Source organism: Anabrus simplex, chromosome 1 (genome assembly GCF_040414725.1).
Source record: "Anabrus simplex isolate iqAnaSimp1 chromosome 1, ASM4041472v1, whole genome shotgun sequence".
Taxonomy (NCBI): domain Eukaryota; kingdom Metazoa; phylum Arthropoda; class Insecta; order Orthoptera; family Tettigoniidae; genus Anabrus; species Anabrus simplex.
Genome location: NC_090265.1, coordinates 288,044,274 through 288,068,804, shown reverse-complemented (window position 1 = coordinate 288,068,804; position 24,531 = coordinate 288,044,274). Strand labels below are relative to the sequence as shown.

General features: G+C 37.5%; 1 protein-coding gene across 2 annotated transcripts in view; it reads right to left on the bottom strand.

The window, feature by feature from the left end:
- The window catches only part of Smyd5 (SET and MYND domain containing, class 5), a 286,654-nt gene that overhangs the window by 135,666 nt on the left and 126,457 nt on the right, over nt 1-24,531 (bottom strand). For both annotated transcript variants that reach the window (XM_068231074.1, XM_067134770.2), the window contains one exon: nt 13,440-13,561. In XM_068231074.1, the coding sequence (XP_068087175.1) occupies nt 13,440-13,561 (122 nt within the window). The remainder of the gene's footprint in view (nt 1-13,439; nt 13,562-24,531) is intronic.

The following is a 24,531-nucleotide window of genomic DNA, read 5'->3' as shown; positions in this document are numbered from 1 at the left end:
GCCATAAAAAAACAGAATACCTTAAATAAAAAATTGGAGACCTTAAAACGGACACAGGAATCAAAACACGTCACTCACTTTACAAAAACAGACAACTCAACTCAATCTATAGGAGATAAAGTGCATCAATTTTATCCACCTGTGAAAAACCATACGAATACAATATTCAGCGAAGCAGAAAATGAAATATTAAGCAAAGGACCTAAACATAATTGGGGCAACATCTCAATATTACAGAACATCACAACTGCTGTAACAGAAACAGAATTAGCTACACAAAGAATTCCACATGAAATACGAGAAGAAGTCAGGCAAAAAAACTACCACAATACGTCAATAAAGTAAAAGATAACATCTCTAATAATAATAAAGCGAACAAAACGCACATAAATAGTCTTAAGAACAAAGTCAAGCAAGATAATCTCCTTATAACAAAAGCTGACAAAGGAAATACAATAGGAGTTATTAACAAGGATGAATAGATTAAAAAAACAAAAGAATGTTTCAACAATGATACGTTTCGTATTATACGCAAAGATCCCACAAACACAATACAAAGAAACCTAAAAAGCTTACTCAAAAACACACGTTTTTTGCTAACTGAAACAGAAGCAAATAATCTAATAACAATGAACCCCCAGCTACCAATTGCAAAAGCTCTTCCTAAAATTCATAAAGAAAACACACCGATGAGAACCATAGTAAATTACAGATCTAGTCCTACATATAAGCCTTCCAAATATATTCAAAAATTTCTTAAAAACCAATATTTTTTTCAAGCCAATAAAAGCATACGTAACTCAATAGACTTCTGTAATAAAACAAAAGATTTACAGTTAGAACAATACCACTCCATAGCCTCTTACGATATAACTAATATGTATCCAAATATCACCACTTAAAAAACCTTAAATATAATCAGAACCAATCTCAAAACTTACAGCAGGTTAAGTACCTTAGAAATTGAAGAATTCATGACATTACTCGAATTTGCAGTTAATAACAACTTTTTTAGATTTCATGATACAATTTATCAGCAAGCAGGTTTACCGATGGGGTCTCCCGCGTCTGGCATATTAGCAGAAATATACATAGATCACCCAGAATACACTTCATTTTGCAATATAGACGGAATTTTTTTCTGGTGCAGATTTGTCGATGACGTTTTTGTCGTCATCGACAACAGAACAACTAATGATAACACTGTATTGGACAAAATAAATGCCATAGACACGCATATACAATTTACTAAAGAATCCGAGAATAACTGTAAGCTAAACTATCTTGATCCGATTATTAGTAGGCACGAAAAACACCTGACCTTCAAAATTTACCGCAAACCCACTCATGCAATAAATACTATAAAAACGGACTCCATTCACCCTAATTCCCATAAAAAAGCTGCATACCATAGCATGATTCATAGAGCATTTAGTATACCGTTATCAAAAACAGACCTTAACGAAAAGCTACAATTAATTCATGAAATAGCCAGAAAAAAATGGTTATAAAAAAGAAATGGTTAATTCTATTATTCGAAAGATCAAGTCCCGACCCAAAACTACACTGGTGAAACTAGATCAACCCAAGAAAGATTACGCAACTTTCACTTTTAATAACATGTGTATATATTCTCTAACTAATATCTTTAAGAAGCATAATCTTAAAATAGCTTTCAGAACTACATATAATAGCAGGCACAGCATATATAATACCAAGTCAGTCAACAGTAACAATAAATATCTTCAGTCAGGAGTTTATCGAATTAGTTGTAACAACTGCTTAACAAGTTACATAGGGCGTACTGGTAGAAATTTCACTATCAGATATAATGAACACGTCAATGCCATCAAGCATAATCATTTTTCTGCAATAGGTCAGCACATGCACGAGTACAAGCATAAATTTACGGATATAGGTAACGATTTGAAAATATTAAATACAAATCCCAAAGGTCCTTTGCTTAATATAAACGAAGAATTATACATAACATTTGATCAATATACAAACCCCAATTACGATATTAATGAAATAACTGAGAAAACTAATATTTTATTTAATAAGATTATCCCTATCATAAAGAATGATTACCTCAGATTAGTCAACAAACAATGTCATACGCAAGCTATAGCGCAGACAGCGGACATACCTGGCTCCGCCCATACACACGCCGAAGCTTCCCTCACTCACGCCTCCACCCCCCTCACGACAGGCAACACCAACACCAACACCAGAATTACGAGATACAATATGCGACAGACAGCTAAGCAGCATACATCTCAACCACTCCACAACAGTAAGTATATTATCACAGAACTCATACAATAGTACGCAAACTTTAATTCAACAAAAATTTCTAATTCATTCATTTCGACTTGCAGATATTTACCAACACCAACATCATAAGAAAGGAAAGAGCCACCAATAATTACGACTTTGTCATTCAAATTGAACAATTTCCAGAACATCAGCCACGTCAAACAAGCCAGGATTATGTTCAAGTCACAAAAACAAAATTAGAAAGATAAAGTGGTTGAGTTATACACAAAGTGTATCGGCTAAGCTTATACAAATTCAGGCTTGTAACTCGCATGTTCATCAGTCTTTTTAAAACAACATAAGAATGTGCTGTCACTTGTTAATTCAGACTACTAACAGACATTTGCATCGAAACATATCTTACAATGTTTTAATATTTTAATGTGTTTATATGTTTGTATAATGGGCAAATTTCACACTATTTCAATGTAATACGTACTGCAAAACAACGCAAGATTTATTGTTATCAGCTGTTTTAGACTATCAGAAATTCATTCAACCACGTTTAACCATGTTTGCTAATATTTTAATGTAGATATATAATATGTTTTATTGAACTATCAGCATATAATTCCATTTGGATAGCGTATTTTACTGTTAATTTACTGCTATAACATTAATCACTTCACAAGTATCAATCAACAAAGCTCGCCTCATACATGACTAAACATTTATAAAAATGGAGCTTATTTTAACTGAATAGGCAAACACCTATGGTAAACTATTCCTACATACTCATTACGTATTAGAAAACGAAAAAAGACGAACTCATTTTATTATAATTATATGTGTACATTGGGTCATTATATTATGTATGTTGTAACATTAGAACTCTTAGCAAAAGTGTAATCAACATAATGTTGTTAAATTTCAGAGTATGTCATAAAGCTTTCAAGAATGAGGCATAATACAAAATGCAAACATAAGATTCTAATGCAGCTGAGGATGACCTTGTAAGAGGTCGAAACCGGTCCTAATATACATGTGAATTCTATCATACATGTGATAATAAATAAGTATTGATCAGGTGGAACTTTTCTTTCATTTATGACATTTGGTCCATAACCCATTAGAGGAGAGATCATCACTTGGACTATGTGTAAGTGGGGTAGCATCCTGCTTCATGAATTTACCGAGCTCAGAACATTTTAAGCAAGCCTCGGACCTATGGGAGTAACTGAGTCTCACTCCCATTTGACAGGCGAGGGACTCCTTGGAAACAACTTGGCGAATGAAATAGAACTCGATAGGGAGGTATCAATATTAATGGCGCTTATGGAAGAAAGAAAGTAGAACTGGTGGAGTCAGCTAAGAGGATGCATCTCGATGTGCTAGGAGTAAGTGATATTCGGGTAAGGGGAGATAATGAGGAAGAGACAGGAGATTATAAAGTGTACTTGACGGGTGTTGAAAGGGAAGGGCAGAGTCTGGGGTAGGGCTCTTTATCAGGAATACCACTGCACGCAACATAGTTTCTGTTAGGCACGTAAATGAGCGAATGATGTCGGTAGATTTGGCACTTGGAGGAATTAGGATGAGAATCGTCTCAGTGTATTCACCATGTGAGGGTGCAGATGAGGATGAAGTTGACAAGTTTTATGAAGCACTGAGTGACATCGTGGTCAGGGTCAAGAGCACGGATAGAATATTGCTAATGGGCGATTTCAATGCGAGAGTTGGGAATAGAACTGAAGGACACGAAAGGGTGATTGGTAAATGTGGGGAAGATATGGCAGCTGATGGGAATGGGAAGCATTTGCTGGACTTCTGTGCTAGTATGGGTTTAGCTGTTACGAATACATTCTTCAAGCATAAGGCTATTCACCGCTACACATGGAAGGCTAGGGGTACCAGATCCATAATAGACTATATCTTAACCGACTTCGAATTCAGGAAATCTGTTAGGAATGTACGAGTTTTCCGGGGATTTTTCAATGATACAGACCACTATCTGATCTGTAGTGAACTAAGTATCTCTACGCCTAGGGTAGAGAAAGTGAAATTGGTCTGCAAACGAATAAGGGTAGAAAATCTCCAGAACGAGGAAATTAGACAGAAGTACATGGATATGATTAGTGAGAAGTTTCGAGCAGTAGACAGTAAGCAGGTTCAGGATATAGAAAGAGACTGGGTGGCATACAGGGAAGCTGTAGTAGAAACAGCAAGGGAAAGCCTAGGAATAACTGTGTGTAAAGATGGGAAAAGGTGAACATCTTGGTGGAATGATGAAGTGAGAGCAGCTTGTAAACGTAAAAAGAAGGCTTATCAGAAATGGCTCCATACAAGGGCCGAGGCAGACAGGGATTTGTATGTAGATGAAAGAAACAGAGCAAAACAAAAAGTTGTTGAATCCAAAAAGAAGTCGTGGGAAGACTTTGGTAATAACCTGGAAAGGCTACGTCAAGCAGCAGGGAAACCTTTCTGGACAGTAATAAAGAATCTTAGGAAGGGAGAGAAAAAGGAAAAAGGAAATGAACAGAGTTTTGAGTTATTCAGATGAACTCATAATAGATCCCAGGGAATCACTGGAGAGGTGGAGGGAATATTTTGAACATCTCAAATACGTCAGCCTCGTGTCGGTAGATTTACTGGCACGTAAAAGAACTCCTGCGGGACTAAATTCCGGCACCTCAGCATTTCCAAAAACCATAGAAGTAGTTAGTGGGACGTAAAGGAAATAACATCAATATCCAAGATCCATATACAGGTAAGTGGGTCGACCTATGGTTGAAGTCCAAACTGTGTCTGATTTGGGAGAGTAAGCCCACGTGGTATTACAAATCACAAGAAACTGAGTGAATTGGCTGTGCAGTTTGATCACAGAGCTGCGAGCTTGCTTTCGGGAGATGATGGGTTTGAACCCCACAGTCGGAAGCTCTGAAGTTTTTTTTTTTCTCTCTGTGGTTTCTTCATTTTTACTCCAGGCTAATGCTGTGGCTGTACCTTTATGGTAACAATTGCTTCCTTTCATTCCAGTTGTAGCCCTCTTTCCTAACCTGTTCTTGCCTTACAACCTGTCTTCAATCAGTGCGATTTAAGCTCACACCTGGGCGACTGGAGCAGGCCATTGATGATGATGATGATGATGATGATGATGATGATGATGATGATGATGATGATATATAAAATTCTGTTAATGTTGTTTGACTCATTAGTCCCCCTGTACATTTCCTGGGTTTCCCTAATGTGGCAAGCTTGAGATACACCAACCTGCAAGAAGAAAACAACATCCAAGCAAAAGGAAGGACAGTACAGATAGGTCCTACATGGTAAGTAGCTTTTGGAAATGGCGATAAATCATACAATCTAGATCTCTTTCTATACTTTCAAGAATATGGTTATAGTAATGCGTACATCAAAAGAAGAAAACAACATCCAAGCAAAAGTAAAAACAGATAGGACCTACATGATAAGTGAGTTCTTGACAATAGGGGGCCTAAATAAATTCATTTAAGCGAGTGAAGGAGAAAGTGTACACTGTGACTAGTTCAGATGGTAGAGTGCTGGCTGGCTACCTGAGCTCAGGTTGGTGGGTTCAAGTCCAGCGGTAATTGAAAGTGCTCGTGTCTGTAGATCTATCAGCATGTAAAAGAACTCTTGCTGTTGCAGGGCGAAATTCTGGCACCTCGGCGTCTATGAAAACCCAAAGTAGATAGTGGAACGTTAAATCAATAACAGTATTACTCTCAATTCCGCAGTGAACTTGAAAGCTGACCTAATTTCCTTTCACGCAGCTTGACACATTAGTGCTCCTATGTTTCCTGGATAAGAGTGAAGATATAACCAGCTTGCAAGCTGTATATATGCCCAGTAATCTCTCTCCTTTACTGATTATTGAAGAGAGAAGAAAACATTCACGCAAAAGAAAGGAAAGACACTAAGTAATTTCTGGAACTTTTGAAAATCACGCTGCAAAGACTTTTATTAAATACATTGCATCGCTCAAGAATACAGTTACAGTAATGCTTATATCAAAATAAAGGCAGAAATACATAAATTGAGCGAGGATGAGAAAGTGTGTTTATTTCCTTAATTCCTCATTGAGTGTGAAAACTGACTTAATTATGAATATCTTTATTTATTTCATCTTAATTTTTGTTTACTTGGGTCAGGGAACTTCAATTATCGATGCTCACATAGAGGTTAGTTATGGTTATGTCTCATGATTTTAATATGTAACTAGTTAAGTTGGCAGCAATGATGAGTCCGATATGTACCTTCTATCAATCAATCAATACAATCAATCAATACTGATCTGCATTTAGGACAGTCGCCCAGGTGGCAGAATCCCTATCTGTAGCTTTCCTAGCCTATTCCTAAATGATTTCAAAGAAATTGGAAATTTATTGAACATCTCCCTTGGTAAGTTATTCCAATCCCTAACTCCCCTTCCTATAAATGAATATTTGCCCCAGTTCATCCTCTTGAATTCCAACTTTATCTTCATAGTGTGATCGTTTCTACTTTTATAAACGCCATTCAAACTTATTCGTCTACCAATGTCATTCCACGCCATCTCTCTGCTGACAGCTCGGAACATACCACTTAGTCGAGCAGCTCTTCTTCTTTCTCTCAATTCTTCCCAACACAAACATTGCAACATTTTTGTAACGCTACTCTTTTGTCGGAAATCACCCAGAACAAATCGAGCTGCTTTTCTTTGGACTTTTTCCAGTTCTTGAATCACGTAATCCTGGTGAGGGTCCCATACACTGGAACCATACTCTAGTTGGGGTCTTACCAGAGACTTATATGCACTCTCCTTTACATCCTTACTACAACCCCGAAACACCCTCATAACCATGTGCAGAGATCTGTACCCTTTATTTACAATCCCATTTATGTGATTACCCCAATGAAGATCTTTCCTTATATTAACACCTAGATACTTACAATGATCCCCAAAAGGAACTTTCACCCCATCAACGCAGTAATTAAAACTGAGAGGACTTTTCCTATTTGTGAAACTCACAACCTGACTTTTAACCCCGTTTATCAACATACCAATGCCTGCTGTCCATCTCACAACATTTTCGAGGTCACGTTGCAGTTGCTCACAATCTTGTAACTTATTTATCACTCTATAGAGAATAACATCATCCTCAAAAAGCCTTACCACTAACTTTTACAATATTTAAAATTTTTCCACCGTTTTGATACTTTTTTTGCCTTTTGGCAAATTTATTTGTCAACAGTACATGTTTCGTTCCTTATTTAGGAACATCGTCAGCTGTTATTGTAGCTTAGGTGAATTGCTAAGATTTTTAAACACATTAATTTGCAGGTACATTGATTCACTTAAAAACTACTAAAAATACCAATTAAATTAAATGATATTGAAAACAATGTAGGGGTTAATGTGTTAATGTAATGAGAACGAATGATTACATAGTTGGTCAGCTTAAAATCTATGTCTATTCATTTGAATAGTTGTTAAAAATCTCATTTTGTTACATTAAAATGTCTGTTTGTGGTTAAAAGTTTTAAAAATGTTTGACTTCGTAACACTGTTCAAATTATTGAATGTTTTATCTTCTGTTCCTTCCAGGTAAGTTGTTATATATTATGAGTTTGCTTATGGTGCCTTTGATTGAGTGTAATGTGGAACTTTGAAGCTGATTGCTGATCAATTTTTGTGAAGGGAGCTTCGTTTCAATTTCTGAAATGAAATAAAATAAGGAAATTTGAATTTGTTTAAAAAACATGTGTCTTTACGTAATAACTAAATGTATAAAAAAAGTTCTTTACCTTGCTATTGTTAGACTCCAAATGAATAGACATAGTTTTTAAGCTGACCAACTATGTAATCATTCGTTCTCATATCATTAACACACTAACCACTACATTGTTTTTAATATCATTTAACTTAATTGGTATTTTTAGTAGTTTTTAAGTGAATCAATGTACCTGCAAATTAACATGTTTAAAAATCTTAGCAATTCACCTAAGCTACAATAAGAGCTGACAATGTTCCTAAATAAGGAACGAAACATGTACTGTTGACAAAAAAATTTGCCAAAAGGCAAAAAAAGTATCAAAACGGTGGAAGAATTTTAAATATTGTAAAACTTAGTCATTAAATTTTGATACGGAAAATGAAGTTGATTACTTGCAAAAGCCTTACCTCCGATTCCACTCCTTTACTAATATCATTTATATATATAAGAAAACATAAAGGTCCGATAATACTGCCTTGAGGAATTCCCTTCTTAATTATTACAGGGTCAGATAAAGCTTCACCTACTCTAATTCTCTGAGATCTATTTTCCAGAAATATAGCAACCCACTCAGTCACTCTTTTGTCTAGTCCAATTGCACTCATTTTTGCCAGTAGTCTCCCATGATCCACCCTATCAAATGCTTTAGACAGGTCAATCGAGATACAGTCCATTTGACTTCCAGAATCCAAGATATTTGCTATATCTTGCTGGAAGCCTACAAGTTGAGCTTCAGTGGAATAACCTTTCCTAAAACCGAATTGCCTTCTATCGAACCAGTTATTAATTTCACAAACATGTCTAATATAGTCATAAAGAATACCTTCCCAAAGCTTACATACAATGCATGTCAAACTTACTGGCCTGTAATTTTCAGCTTTATGTCTATCACCCTTTCCTTTATACACAGGGGCTACTTTAGCAACTCTCCATTCATCTGGTATAGCTCCTCCGTTCAAACAATAATCAAATAAGTACTTCAGATATGGTACTATATCCCAACCCATTGTCTTTAGTATATCCCCAGAAATCTGATCAATTCCAGCCGCTTTTCTAGTTTTCAACTTTTGTATCTTATTGTAAATGTCATTGTTATCATATGTAAATTTTATTACTTCTTTGGCCTTAGTCTCCTCCTCTATCTCGACATCATCCTTGTAACCAACAATCTTTACATACTGCTGACTGAATACTTCTGCCTTTTGAAGATCCTCACATACACACTCCCCTTGTTCATTAATTATTCCTGGAATGTCCTTCTTGGAACCTGTTTCTGCCTTAAAATACCTATACATACCCTTCCATTTTTCACTAAAATTTGTATGACTGCGAATTATGCTTGCCATCATGTTATCCTTAGCTGCCTTCTTTGCTAGATTCAATTTTCTAGTAAGTTCCTTCAATTTCTCCTTACTTCCACAGCCATTTCTAACTCTATTTCTTTCCAGTCTGCACCTCCTTCTTAGTCTCTTTATTTCTCTATTATAATAAGGTGGGTCTTTACCATTCCTTATCACCCTTAATGGTACAAACCAGTTTTCGCATTCCTCAATAATTTCTTTAAACCCATCCCAGAGTCTGTTTACATTTTTATTTACCGTTTTCCACCGATCATAGTTACTTTTTAGAAACTGCCTCATGCCTGCTTTATCAGCCATATGGTACTGCCTAACAGTCCTACTTTTAAGACCTTCCTTTCTATCACATTTATTTTTAACTACCACAAAAACAGCTTCATGATCACTAATACCATCTATTACTTCAGTTTCCCTATAGAGCTCATCTGGTTTTATCAGCACGACATCCAGGATATTTTTCCCTCTGGTTGGTTCCATCAATTTCTGAATCAGCTGTCCTTCCCATATTAACTTATTTGCCATTTGTTGGTCATGCTTCCTGTCGTTCGCATTTCCTTCCCAATTGACATCTGGCAAATTCAGATCTCCCGCTACAATCACATTTCTTTCCATGTCGTTTCCCACATAGCTGACTATCCTATCAAATAATTTCGAATCCGCGTCAGTACTACCCTTTCCAGATCTGTACAATCCAAATATATCAAGTTGCCTATTATCTTTAGAAATGAGCCTTACACCTAGAATTTCATGTGTCTCATCTTTAACTTTTTCGTAGCTTACAAATTCTTCTTTCACCAGAATGAACACTCCCCCTCCCACCATTCCTATTCTATCTCTACGATACACAATCCAGTGCCTTGAGAAAATTTCTGCATCCATTATATCATTTCTCAGCCATGATTCAACTCCTATTACAATATCTGGTAAATATATATCTATTAAATTAATTCTATTCCTTTCTTTACAATATCTCTACAGTTCAACACTAACAATTTTATGTCATCCCTACTTGATTTCCAGTTCCCTGTTCCCTTATCACCGCTCCCTAGGCCATCCCATTTCCCTCAATGTACCTTCCTATTACCCTTCCAAACAAATTCCCTAACTTATACATACCACTGCGGTTTAAATGAAGGCCATCCGAGCGCATATCCCTATCTCCTACCCACCCATTAGGATTTAGAAATTTCACTCCCAGTTTCCCACATACCCACTCCATAGTCTCATTTAAATCCCCAATCACCCTCCAGTCAGTATCCCTCCCACACAGTATTCCACTAATAACAATCTCCGCTTTCTTGAACTTCACCCGTGCTGCATTTACCAGATACCACACATCTCCAACTATGTTGGTACTTATATCAGCTTGCCTTACGTTGTTGGTACCAACGTGAAACACTACCACCTTCTCCTTCCCCTCCTCCCTCTCTTCTACTTTCCTCAACATCTGCCTCAACCTTATTCCTGGATAACATTCTACCCTGGTTCCCTTTCCTCCACACACTTTCCCCACGTGTCTAACGATGGAATCCCCCATGACCAGAGCCTCAACCCTACCCACCTCATTTGATCCCCTCCCCTCCTGGTCAGCCCCATCTTTCCTGATAGCTGCAGAAGCTACTTCCTCCTCCCTTTTCTCCTTCCCATGACCCTGTTCCACCTGTCTTTTCCTATCCTCTACTCTACATTTCACTTTCCTACCTTTTCCCTTCCTCCTACTTCCACACATCTCAGCAACAGTTCCCTGTCCCTCATCTTCCCTCTGTTGTTCTACCTGGAGTGACTCGTACCGATTTCGCACAGACACCTGTCCTGAATTCTGATCCTGAATAGAGCCCTTAGCCTGCAATCTCCTTCCCCTTAGAACATTAGACCACCTGTCTTCTACAACTCTTCCCTTTCCTTCCCCTCCCTCTTGTACACCTAGTGTAACCTGTACATTGTTTGAGGGAGTCCTATCTTCCTTCCTGTCTTCTGTGAGAATCCTAATTATCTCCCTCAAACTTTCCATCTCCTCCCTCATACCCCTCAATGCCTCGCCACACCCACAGGAAGTACACTCGCGCTCCTTAGCCATTCTTTACGGAAAAAATGAAATTAAAAATAAAATAACTTATTTGCAAAAAATAAATGAACTGAGGGATATATTGTCTGGGATAGTACACAACAATAAGGTAATTAATATACGACTACACTACAATACTACTTAGTCGTGCTCTATTTTTTTTAATCCTACAACCCCTAACAGGATAAAAACTGCTGTTAATTACTGAATATCGAATGTAATACACAAGAACTACACAATTCCAAACTGCAATTAAGCCTATCCTAATTACAACAACAGTATTTTAGTAAGAGTTTCTACGGATACCTCTACTACACCAGTACTACATAAATATTTTACAATAATAAAATAAGCACACTCAATTCTAATAGGATATTACTCGTATACTACTGTACAGTACACTACAGTAATTTTAAACTACTTTCAGACGTATCCTAATTACAATACCGGTACCGTACCGTATGTCACTACTAAGCACAACAGAAATGAAATTTGCAAGAACTACTGTACTCAAAGATTACCAACGAAGCTAAATGCTTAGACAAATTATTATTAGTATTACGGTCTAATAGATACACACGAAAGATAACACACGAATATAGCAGGCAAGATACGGCACTATCTAAATGTACTGTATCTATACTGCAATGTATCTACACTACGCTACACTGCGTTTGGTTAAATGCTTAAGTATCGAAAGGATTGCTGTACACGAAGAAAAACACGAATATAACTGGCAAGATACTATCTAATATTATACCTTATCTTCACTACAATTCTACTGAAATGTGGTTATGTGATTATTACAGCTGGTGGATTACTATTATTTTCCCTACCCCACGGGACGGAGAATAAAAGTGTCCTTAATTAGGCCTACTGAAAAATACGAGGTTGTCTACAATAATTTCTCAAATATTTCTATCAAAACTACTACTACTACTACTACTACTACTACTACTACTCCTCCTCCTCCTCCTCCTCCTCCTCCTCCTCCTCCTCCTCCAGGGACTTGAACTGCAATTACTGGGATATATGAACTTTATTATTATTAGCTAACCGCTCATAAATACTGAAAGATCGAGGGAGCGAAATATAAATTACGGATACTTTAACTACCTACTCAGAAGTACAAATGAACGGAATACAAGGTCTAGAGTACGTGCTGACTACTATATGTATGTATGATGTGAAAAATGTGCAGATTTTCAAGTATTTACAAACTCAAATAATGGATAAGGAAATCATAAGGGAAATACAAATTCTATGTGCTTTCTACCAACAAGAATGAAAACTAAATACAGGCAGAAATACTTCTAAAAAGTATGCAGAAGAAAACAAGAGAGGAAGAGAAATGAAAATATTAGGAAAGACATAAAAGTGAATCAGTTGAGAGGAAATGGAAAAGAATAAACTGATATTGTTTAGAGATGCTACATGGATGATGAAAAGACCCACACACACACACACACACACACACACACACACACACACACACACACACACACACACACACACACACACACACACACACACACACACAAAAAGGACAAAAAACCAACAACTCATTCAATTACAAACGAAAGGTGACAGAAGCTGATGGAGACCCAGATAATGACAGATGTTAAGATAATCAGACCCAGACAAGAACGTGGTGACATAATGAGAATTTTAGTAAAATAGATATGAACCATATTTACTCTGACTTGGCCATATCTGGTAGGAGTCAATAATGAGAACTAAGAACACTCACTCTTTCTCCCCCCACCAGATTTTGCTGCATTCCTTCATCCTTTGGTAGAATGCACATAGGAAATATGAAGCACAGAATCAACACCAGAGTACAGAGAGACTAAGCAAGTTCTCAAATATAACTTGTGCTTCTTCACTGTACAACTGTACCTATTAAATATGTATTTTCATGTACACCATGAACACTTTTATGTTCCAATCTGAGCATCATTAGCCAGATGAGTTACGTACTTCCATGCTTCATTTAACTGTTCCAAAGGATGAGCACCATCTTTTGACCTAGACTGAAGACATAGAGTTCGATGAAACTGCCGCCATGCCTCATCTCGACATTCAATGCTGCAGTACTGTACCTAAAATGAAACACATTATTTTAGGAGAACTTTATTAAAATTTTGAAACACAGAAGTAAACAATGAGTGAAATGATTTTAGTCTACAGAGACAGCGACATTGCTGTTTAAATTCGACGTGAAGACCTTATTTATACAATGGGAGTTACATAAAAAAAGACAGATGTGGAGTGGAACACAATGAAGGGGAAGGTTGTAGAGATGCCCTCCTCCTCCTCTTCTTGGTCTCCATCCATACAGAAGGCTGGCAACTATTATGGAGTAAATTTTCCTATTTTGTATTTCCCATATCAGAGTTGCTGTATCTTCAAAATCACATTTCCCTTCTATACTAGGTTTCACGTAACTATGGTCACTAAGGGAGCAACCTAAATCTTTATCCCCTATTAATACTGAAGGTGGTAATTTATAGTTTTGTTCTTACTGTTGAGTTGCATTCTGCAGTGCCAATCATGTTGGAGTTATCTTTCAGCTCGCATGTTGGCATTATCTGCCATGAGTTGTGCGATGAGAAACCACTGCCAACTTTTATATGTTGTATTGTGGAAGTCACTTCTGGTGCACTTTGCAATGAAAATGTTCTCTACAATTGTAAGTCTGTTAGGGTAACCCTGGCTAAAAAGAACTGTGCCATGTTCGAGTAATATCTTTTAATCTAGTTTGAGCAGAATGACAAGTGACTTTCAGGAAGCAGTGGTGATGTTTGTTTCGATGAGTTCAAATTTCAATTTTCACTGAGATGTCCAAGAAACAAGACAAACCTCTAAGAACGTCACCAAAAACGAAAGCAAAGTCATTTGCTCCGCAAAGCTCATTTCAGAAATCTACAGCTAACATGTATGAGGAACTGAATATTTAGGAAGACGTGACTCAGCAATCCCAACAAGAGTTGCTAAACCGGGGAGGGGGTTAAGTGTTTTAATCTTGTTTCTGTGATAAGTTATACATTTCTAACATAATGTGAATTAGGCAAAACTTAACCAAATTTTTACTTTCACGATTAACCACATGTGACAACACCACAATGATCAATAATGTTATTCCCAACTTCTTGGTGGTACTGTTTGCATTCTGTGTACTGATTTATGGCAAATGTGTATGTTAAATATTTGCCTTTGCATATTATTACAGCATGCAATTGGTAGTCACGAGAGTGATGATGAATTAATAAAAAGGGTGCTCGAATGGTTACACCTGGCAACAAACATCAAAAGCGTGCATTGATTATATCTTACTAAGAAAGTCATTCAAGGTTTAGTTATGGTAAATTATAACACGGTAAGATGATTTTTGGTAAATCACATTCAGGTAAGATATCTGCCCGCCTGGTGGCCATGATTGTTAAGACATCAAATCCATATGGTCTGGCACTGTGGTTAGCTGGTTTGAGTCCCGCTGGTCAGATTGTTGGCCGGCAGGGTAGGAGAGGTGGTGGTATATAATTTCTAATCACTAGATTGCATACCAAAAGCCTAGGTTCAGTTCCAAACCTCTCCGCAGTGTTCATATGGAGTGACAGCATATGATGCTGTTGATGGTGATTTGTCTGTTAAGCAATGAGCAAACCCCTTAGAGAGGAGTGGGCTATGTGCTGGCATCAGGTTTTACCCTCTCTCTTCCTACTATCACATATCACAACATAAATATCATCTCATTAACTGCTCTGATGAGGCTGACGTCAGGAAGGGCATCCAGTCAAAAAAACTTGCTATGAAGATCCGTCTCGCTTCATACCCAACCCCATAGAGAAACAGGACTAGCATTGGACATACACATTCCAGTAAGATAATCCCTTAGAAATGGGCAAGTATACACCTCTTTTAAGTTTATTATTACTTTGACGTCTCTTTCTGCAGGAGAAGTAATAACTGCAGCAGAGTTCTCCTCCACTTTCAATATGCTGTTATATTGAATGAGAGGTGAATATTCACACATTATGAAACTATACAAAAAAAACTTCATAACATAATTTTGCATATTTACATTCAAATATATATTTATCTTTCAGGATCACCCACATACTCATGCAAGAAACCACAGGAAGTTGGAGGTAATGTTGAAGGAGTGATCTGCTGATTTCAGGGGGAAGATGACTGGTCATTATTCCTGCTGGAACAAAACAGGGCTTTGTATCTGATATGATTTTACATTAGTTTGTCTGTTATTGTGTGTTGAAATTGACTTGATGGTAAGGGAAGAGCACTATGATATACTTTTTGCACTGTTCTGTCAATTGTTCTCACCTCGTAACAGTGGCGAATATAGAATATATTTTTTTGTGAGGGGGGGCAAGATTGATGTAAGGTTAGGTTAAGTAATTTTAAGAGGTCAGACGATTTCAAACACTTTAGAAAGGAAAAAGGAAACATTGATTTGGGCTCATACATACATACATACATACATACATACATACATACATACATACAGTACACCAATGGTTACAAAACAAAGTCCAGGTTTCATGGTACACTTGCAAACTTATCAAGAACTTCATCACTAACTATAATGTCTCTGTGGATAGAGAGTAAAGCAAGCCCGTTAAGCCTACTTTTAGATGTGCTGTTCCTTAAGTAAGTCTTCAGTCTCCTTAGGGTGGAGAAAGTTCTTTCTACGGTTGCGATAGAAACAGGAAGAACGGCGAGTAATTTGAGAAGGGTATAAATGTTGGGGAAGAAAGTCTTGTCACATTTTTCTAGAGAACTTACAGCCATTTTGGGAAGATATGAAGGATTTTCCTGACTCCACTTTTCTTTCCACAACATAAACTCACTTTGCACAATCTCTTTATGTGACAGACCTCCTTCGTAGAAACTAAAAGCAGCCTCCAGTGAACCGAAATCTGTTACGATACACAATTGTGGAAGGATGTTTTGTAAGGATGCAACTATTTCCTTGTGAGATTCAAAGCGTTCTTTTAGTGAGTTACAAAAATCGTCCAGGTATGGCACATAAACTGCTAACTGTTGGCTCGGTATCTCAACAACGATCGAAAATCCCCATCATTTTGGTCCGGTTCTTCAAGGCTTATACATTTTTTCGGGGGGGGGGGGGGCCTGCCTCGTAATGATTTAGCTTTCTCCACAGATAAACGATCTCTGGTCAGTCTGAAAACCTCCCCCTCCCCAACATCATCTCTTTTTTTTTTTTTTTTTTTTTTTTTGCAAGTTGTTTTCTATCGCACCGACACAGATAGGTCTTACGGCGACGATAGGACAAGAAAGAGCTAGGAATGTGAAGGAAGCGGCCGTGGCCTTAATTCAGGTACAGCTCCAGCATTTGCCTGGTGTGAAAATGGGAAACCATGAAAAACCATCTTCAAGGCTGCCGACAGTGGGGTTCGAAACCACTATCTTTTTTTTAAACGAATAATTAACTTCAGAGAGGTATTTCACTAAAACCTTTTCAGTGTATTTTTATGTTGGTATCAGCAATTTCTCGTACAGGGAGTACAATCTAAGACTTTGCACTTTATCTCGCAGGCCACAGGAATCCCCAAGAGAGCACCATATGGCTAGTGTCGAGCTTTACAAGTAATGAAATCATTGCAAATCCATATTGAAAGTATCTTATAATAAATGTAAGAAATTTATTTCACTTCCACCTATTCAAAACAATTCAAAATGTTGACGTTTTAAGTTAATACATTAAAACTCCCACAACCATTAAAAAAAAAATTCTCTACAGCCACAGTCACTTAAACAAGCTTCATTTTACAGTTTAGTGTACAGAGTGCAAAAAATTCCTCTTTCAACCGCCAATCTAAAGAAGGAAATAAATACCATTAAAGAATTAGCCAGCTTCAATGGATACAATCCCTCAATCTTACATAAAATAATTAGCAAAGTGAAATTAAAACTAGCTACAAACCTCTCCCCATACCAATCCGATCATACATCAAATTGCCAACCCTTTAAAGAAACATGAAATTATGATAGCCTTTAAGACCCAAAACTCAAATATAAAGTTGTTTTTCAACCACAACACGATAAATTCTGACAACAATAAATATTCAGGTTCCAGCATTTACAGACTTAAATGCGCCGAGTGCAATAGTTCGTATATTGGTCAAACCGGAAGAAGTTTTACAACCAGATATGCCAAACATTTCAATGCCCAGAAGCATAACAAACACTCAGCAATGAGTAATCACATGAAGGATACAGGACATAGCTTCACTACAATTGAACAAGATCTTCAAATTTTAAAAAGATTCTTGGACCAAAAATACAACATAAATAAAAACCTAAATGATCCCTCTATATGATCAAATAATAATTTTGTTTAATAAGTTAAATCTTCAAGACAAAAAATTCTTCAAAGTTTTTAAGACCCCCACTAAGCCGATAAACATACCACACCCCTTGTCCTCTCCCAATGCACACAACTCCTTCCCATGCGCCAGCCACAAGCCCACAGCCCCGCCTTCCCAGGTCCACTCCCCTCCGCCAAGATGCCACACGAACAATATGAGGAGCGGAACGTTAGTGACTGCCAGTATTCCAAAAACCACTTCAGCACCAAGATAACACTAAAGGTAAGTGTTAACACCACAGACTCAAAATTTAAGCGCAAACCTCCCCTCTTTTCCTTCATTCTTTCAAGTCAATTAATTATGGATTTCTCTTTCCTTTCAAAGCTTATATATGAACTTAAATCATACCACAGTTCAACAGCCCCTTTCAACTAATAAACCAACATTCAAATACTCCAAAAACAGAAGCACACTATCAGCTTTAAAATATTAGTCAACAGAAGAAGATATTAATGACACTTCAGCAGTCCTCATCAAGTTATTAATTTAATTATTCAACATAGGCTTGATTTGAATTACGACATGAAACCATCGTCTTTCTGTGCTAGGCACATCATTAATACAGAGAGTGCTCAACGGAAGTGGATAGTCTAATGAAATTTCGACAAACTCTTTTGGTTGGTCTACAATAGATTTGCTCAACATAAGTGCTTGGGTAGAACTGCGACGTGAAAGTAACGCCTTTCTGGCTAGTCACAAACTAAAAAACTTTTATAACTTTCGCTATTTTTGAACAGACTACATAAAATACGACGTGCCAAGGTCAAACATACGGAAATTGGCAGAGTAGTGGAATGCTTTTCCTCATCATTTTGTACATAAATATTTGCATTGTTCAATACTCATTTCCACTGCTGTTTAATAAAAATTTTTATTCATTAATATTTAGCATCGACCATGGCTCCAGGCCATACATATTGTTAATTTTACTTATATGACATCTTTTTTAAAGCGATGTTTGTTCAATGCATTTTTAATGTAGTAGATTTTTGATCAATTTTATACATAGGTAATGGTATGGTTTGTAAGTTTTTTAATGTATTCAATTTTGCAGCAGATTTTAGTACAATTTTTAATCAGGTACCTGGTAGGATTTGAGGTATTGATATGGCTGATGATGCCCCATAGGAAAGGGCGAAACATGTACCAACTCTCATTTTAATAATGTTTTAACTCAAACGTCAACATTTTGAATTGTATTGAATAGGTGGAAGTGAAATAAATTTCTTATATTTATTATAGTGTTGAGCTTGGCGTGATAATAAGTCTTGACAGGTGACGTAGCTGTTCGCTAGTAACTACTGGAGTTTTAAGGTGTGTTGTGGTTATTATCATAATGGTTAAGTACATTAAAGCGCAGACAATATTTTTGCTTGAGTGTTATTTGTAAAAAAAAAAAAAAAAAAAAAAAAAAAGAAGAAGAAGAAACCAGTTAAAAGGTGCCTTTGAATATTCCGTAGACAGTTTCCTGGTTCTACAGTACCATCAAAACGTTATGTGCAACAATTTATTCACAAGTGTTGTAGTATGGGTTCTGCATCTAATAAAAAATAATTAAAAAAACAGGGAAGGAAAACAGCTCTCACACAGGAGAGGTTAGAAGATCTACAGGCAAGACTGCAATTCCGTCCACATAAGTCGTTTTGGAGATTAGCAAAGGAAACTGGTATGTCACATTCATCAGCATGCAATGCAATTACTGGAAAAATAAGATTTTGCAGTTGGCTAATGAACAGAGCCCACGATGGTATCGTGGATCCAAACATTCGTTTTTATGAGTGACGAAGCATGGTTTCATTTGAGCGGATACGTCAATGCACAGTATAATAGGATCTGGGATACAGAAAACCCGCACATTTTACAGCCGAGACCTCTACACGATGTGTATGTATGTGTATGGTACTCTATTAGGCCCAACAAATTATTGATCCGATATTTTTTCAGGACATAATTACTCCCAACCATTACATTCACAACATTCTTGAACCATTTTTTGATGAACTGACAGAAGAAGAAAAAAAGTACGACTATTTCCAGCAGGATGGTGCAACAACCCATATGGCATGTAGTTTTGTGCGACAGTTGCAGGGAATGTTTGATGATGATCAGATCATCAGTAAAGGCTAATGGCCACCTCGTTCACCTTATTTAAGCACCTGTGACTTTAATCTATGGGAAAATCTGAAAGGAGAAGATCACAGGAATAATCCTTGAACTGCAGAAGAATTAAAAATCAAAACTGAAATTAGGAACACTGTGTATTCCATCAGTGTCCATGAACTGCAAAATGTGTTTTGAAATCTCATTACAAGATGTGAAGCTCGCATCACAGATCAAGGAGATCACTTTCAACATTTTGTGTAAATACTGGTGAGTTAAATTTCATTTACTAGTTTATTTGTTTTATTTGTTTATTTCTTGATTTATTTATTTACTTATTTGTCCTGAGCACGTAAATAGCTGGTGAGTTCAGTTTCGTTTGGTTTATGAAGGCATAATCATGCCGCTTCTTTGAGACGACTACATCCGCTCGTAAATGCAGGCACTGCACTTGCTGTCATCGCTTCTCTGCACTCCTATGCCTCAGTACTCCGCTACAAAGTCTTAAATGATACTACCTGTATTTATTAGGTTAGTTTTGTACTTCACAATCTTCACCTGAAGCAAGTCAGTGAATGACTGCTGCTTGTCAGATATTTACTTTCTAAGTATCTTATTTCTTAGTGGCTGATAATATTAAAATCAGTGTCTACAATTGTTTTATTAATGCAAGTGATCATGGACTTCTAATGCAGATATAGCAATTGAAGTACATTCATAACAAATTTTAGGGTACATTAGTAATTCTATCATTTCAACTGTAGGTGACTTCACTGCATTTAAGTTGCTTTCACTTATAATCAGATATATTTTGCAGTCATTCAACACAAATCACAATTTTTGTCTATTAATATCCCTCGAATGGGGTGATCTGATATTTATTGCTTTAGTGTAGTGTACGCCAGGGGAGCAATGCATTGTTCTTTTGTTAGATGAGAATGATATGTGGTCAAAGGAATACCTCCAATATTTGCCGAAACCATGTGGCGTGACTGCTTCAAGGAAATTTTGAGGTTCCTTAGTTTGATACAAAACAATCTGTGCTATCAATGACAAATTTGTCCTGGATTCTGAGCCATAGTATCATTTTATTGAAAACTCTCAGTTATGATTTACAACTGTGAATACATCACAATTAATGAACAACTCTTACCATGGAAAGCACATTCAAGTTCATTCAACACATCGTGAGTACAACCGGCTGCCTTGTAGGTTGAGGTGACTGGACACCACACGCTAAGGGAGAAAACCTTGAAAGAAAATCTCCGTCTGTGTTAGGCTCAGCAGGTCAACAGAGGGATTACTGAAGAAGTTGCTTTCAGGAATAATAATGATGAACACATGGTGAATAAGCCTCATAAATTTGGATTGAAATTCTGGTTGGCTGAAGATTGTGGCATACCTCAAAGGGTGGGAGGGGGATGATTATTTACACATGGCGTAATGAATGCTTCAACATACGACTCCATGGGTGATCTAGGTATTCTGAATAATTTTTGCTGGAAACCTGAATATGTGAACTTACAAAGACATGCTTCACATTCAAGTTTGCCAAGTAATGTGGAAGCCTGACCAATTAGAAATGAAACAACGCACAGGCAAGCAATTGTGGGAACAAACGTGCTTTGGAAAATAAAGGCTTTCTTAAACTTCATGGTAACAGGAGGCACGTCCTGGTACCTAGAGGAAGATACAGGATCTTGAACAATGACAGGAGAGCATATATATGACAATTAACACCATTTCACAGACATCAACATAGATCTAAAATTCTCCTCCTCCTCCTCCTCCTATGGCGCGACGGCCCATTTTCGGGTCATGGCCTCCCCAGTTGCTCTCCGCCAAACTTGTCGATCTCGTGCAGCTACTCTCCAATTCCGGATCTTGAGGATATGTGCTGCGTCCTGATGTACATCATCTTCCCATCTGTTACGTGGCCTTCCCACAGGCCTTCCTCCTCCAAAGTCTCCTAAGAATACCTTCTTTGGGATTCGGTGTTCTTCCATCCTAATTAGATGACCTGCCCATTTAAGTCTCTTCATTCGAATGGCATGCGACAGGGGTGCCTCCCCATACAGGGAATATAGTTCATTGTTATATCTAATTCTCCACTCCCCTTGTACGCATATGGGTCCATAAATTCTCCTCAGGATTTTCCTTTCGAAGGAATCTATCTTCTCCACGGCTTTCTTTGGGAGGGTCCACGTATCACTTCCATACATCACTATACTGCGAATGAGGGTTTTGTATAGGATAACTTTTAAGCTCTGATTTATATCTCTACTTCTGAAAAGTGGTAGTACTGCAAAGTATGCTCTGTTGGCAGCTTGAATTCTTGCCTGTATTTCCACTATTTCCTCATTCTTGTTGCTCAGATGTACACCAAGATATTTAAATTCATCCACCACCTCCACTTTGGATCCTTCAGGGACAAGTTGGTCATTTGTATACTTCCTTCTCCGAGCCTGCACCATTACCTTCGTCTTCTGTTCATTGATCTTAAGTCCAATCTCTTTGCTTTCCCTATTCAAGTCTTCAAATGTTTCTTTAACTGTCCTTGTTGTTCTTCCCATCAAATTTATGTCATCAGCATATCCAACTAGTTGAGCTGTTTTGTACAGAAGTGTTCCACTGGTGTCCACCCTTAACTTTCTAATCACTGACTCTAGTGCCAGGTTGAATAGAATTGGTGCTAAGCCATCTCCTTGCTTCAATCCCTGATTCACTTCGATGAAGCTGCCTACTTCAGTCTGAATTTTCACTCCCACCATCGTATTTCTCATAGTCAATTCCACCAGTCGCACCAGCTTTTCTGGTATCTTGAACTCTCTTAATACCTCCATTAATTTATCCCTGTCAATAGAGTCGTATGCTTGTTGAAAGTCGATAAACATCTGTACCACATCTATGCCCCGTTCCCAACACTTCTCCAACACTTGTTTCACAGTAAATATCTGATCAATAGTGGATCTTCCCTTCCGGAACCCTGCCTGGTATTCTCCTAGAATTTCTTCCACCAGGGGTTCTAGTCTCTTCTTCAGAATGGAAGTGAACAGCTTATATACTGTACACAGCAGTGTGATCCCTCTATAATTGCTACATACCAACTTATCCCCTTTCTTGTATATTGGGCATATGATGCCTTTGCGCCAGTCTTCAGGCATTTCTTCTGTATTCCACACACTCACAATTAGATCGTATATAGCTTCTTGTAGTGTGGTTCCTCCGTATTTCCACAACTCTGCAGGGATTCCATCGATACCTGGTGCTTTATTGTTTTTCAGTTGCTGTATGGCTTCTATCACTTCTTGCATAGATGGTGCTGTGACTTCTCATTCATTTGTCTCAGTATTCTTCCTTGAGGTAGTTGGTGTTTTCTCTTTCATTTCTACTGGGTTCAGGAGGTGTTGGAAATATTCCTTCCATCTATCTTGGATCCCTTTTTTATCTCCCAAAAGCTGTCCATTTCTGTCCTTACACATGTTTGTTCTTGCCTTGAATCCTCCTTTCACTTCCTTAACTTCTCTGTAAGCCATGTAGCTATTATCTTCTTTAAATTCCTCCACTATTCTAGCCATTTTCTCATTTAATTTTCTTCTCTTCTTTCTTCGACATATATTCCTTACTTCTGGTTTTCAACCTCTTGTTTCTTCACCCTTGTTGGTCTCTCTAGGTATGCTTTATATGCTTTATCCCTTTCTTCTATGGCTTTTTGGCATTCCTCATCAAACCATTCCTTTGTGTTCCTTTTGGGTACAATGTCTAGTGTGTCCTTTGCCACGGCCTTAACGCTTTCCTTCAGAGCAGTCCATTTGGTCTCGACCATTGCTGTTTGGTCCTTATTATATTTCTCTACCAGCACTTCTGCCATTCTTTCCCCGTATCTTTCTGATACTTCCTTATTCTTCAGTTCACAAGTATTGTACTTTTCTATCCTACTCATTCCTTCCTTTCTTGTTTTCATAATGCGGCACCTTAAGATTGCCTTAACTAGAAAGTGGTCGGAGCCACAACTTGTTCCTCTGAATGATCTGAAATCCATGATATTGGATGCTCATCTTTTCTCCATTATTACATGGTCTATTTGATTACAGGTCTTTCCATCTGGCGATATCCATGTTTGCTTGTGTACCTCTTTATGAGGGAAACAAGTTGACATCACTTTCATGTTTCTGCTGGTAGCAAGGTCAAGCAATCTCTGTCCATTATCATTTGTAGTGTTGTGTAAACTATGGGATTGAATCTAGCACTCGTTCCAGTTCAGCATAGAACTGATCCTTGACTATCTGTTCCTTGTCTTCCGTTGGTGCATATACATTTACAATTGTTAAGTTGTAGAATCACATTTTAACACGCAATGTTGCCAATCTTTCATTTACTGCCAAAAATTGTAGTACATCATCTTTAGCTTGTTTTCGTACTATAAATGCTACTCCTCCTTCATGTGCATTCCTTGACTTCCCACTACTGAATATTGTGTGGGTTTTGGTGTCCCATATCTCATCCCTTCCTGACCATCTAGTTTCTTGTATGGCTGCTATGTCCACTTTGTTGACTTC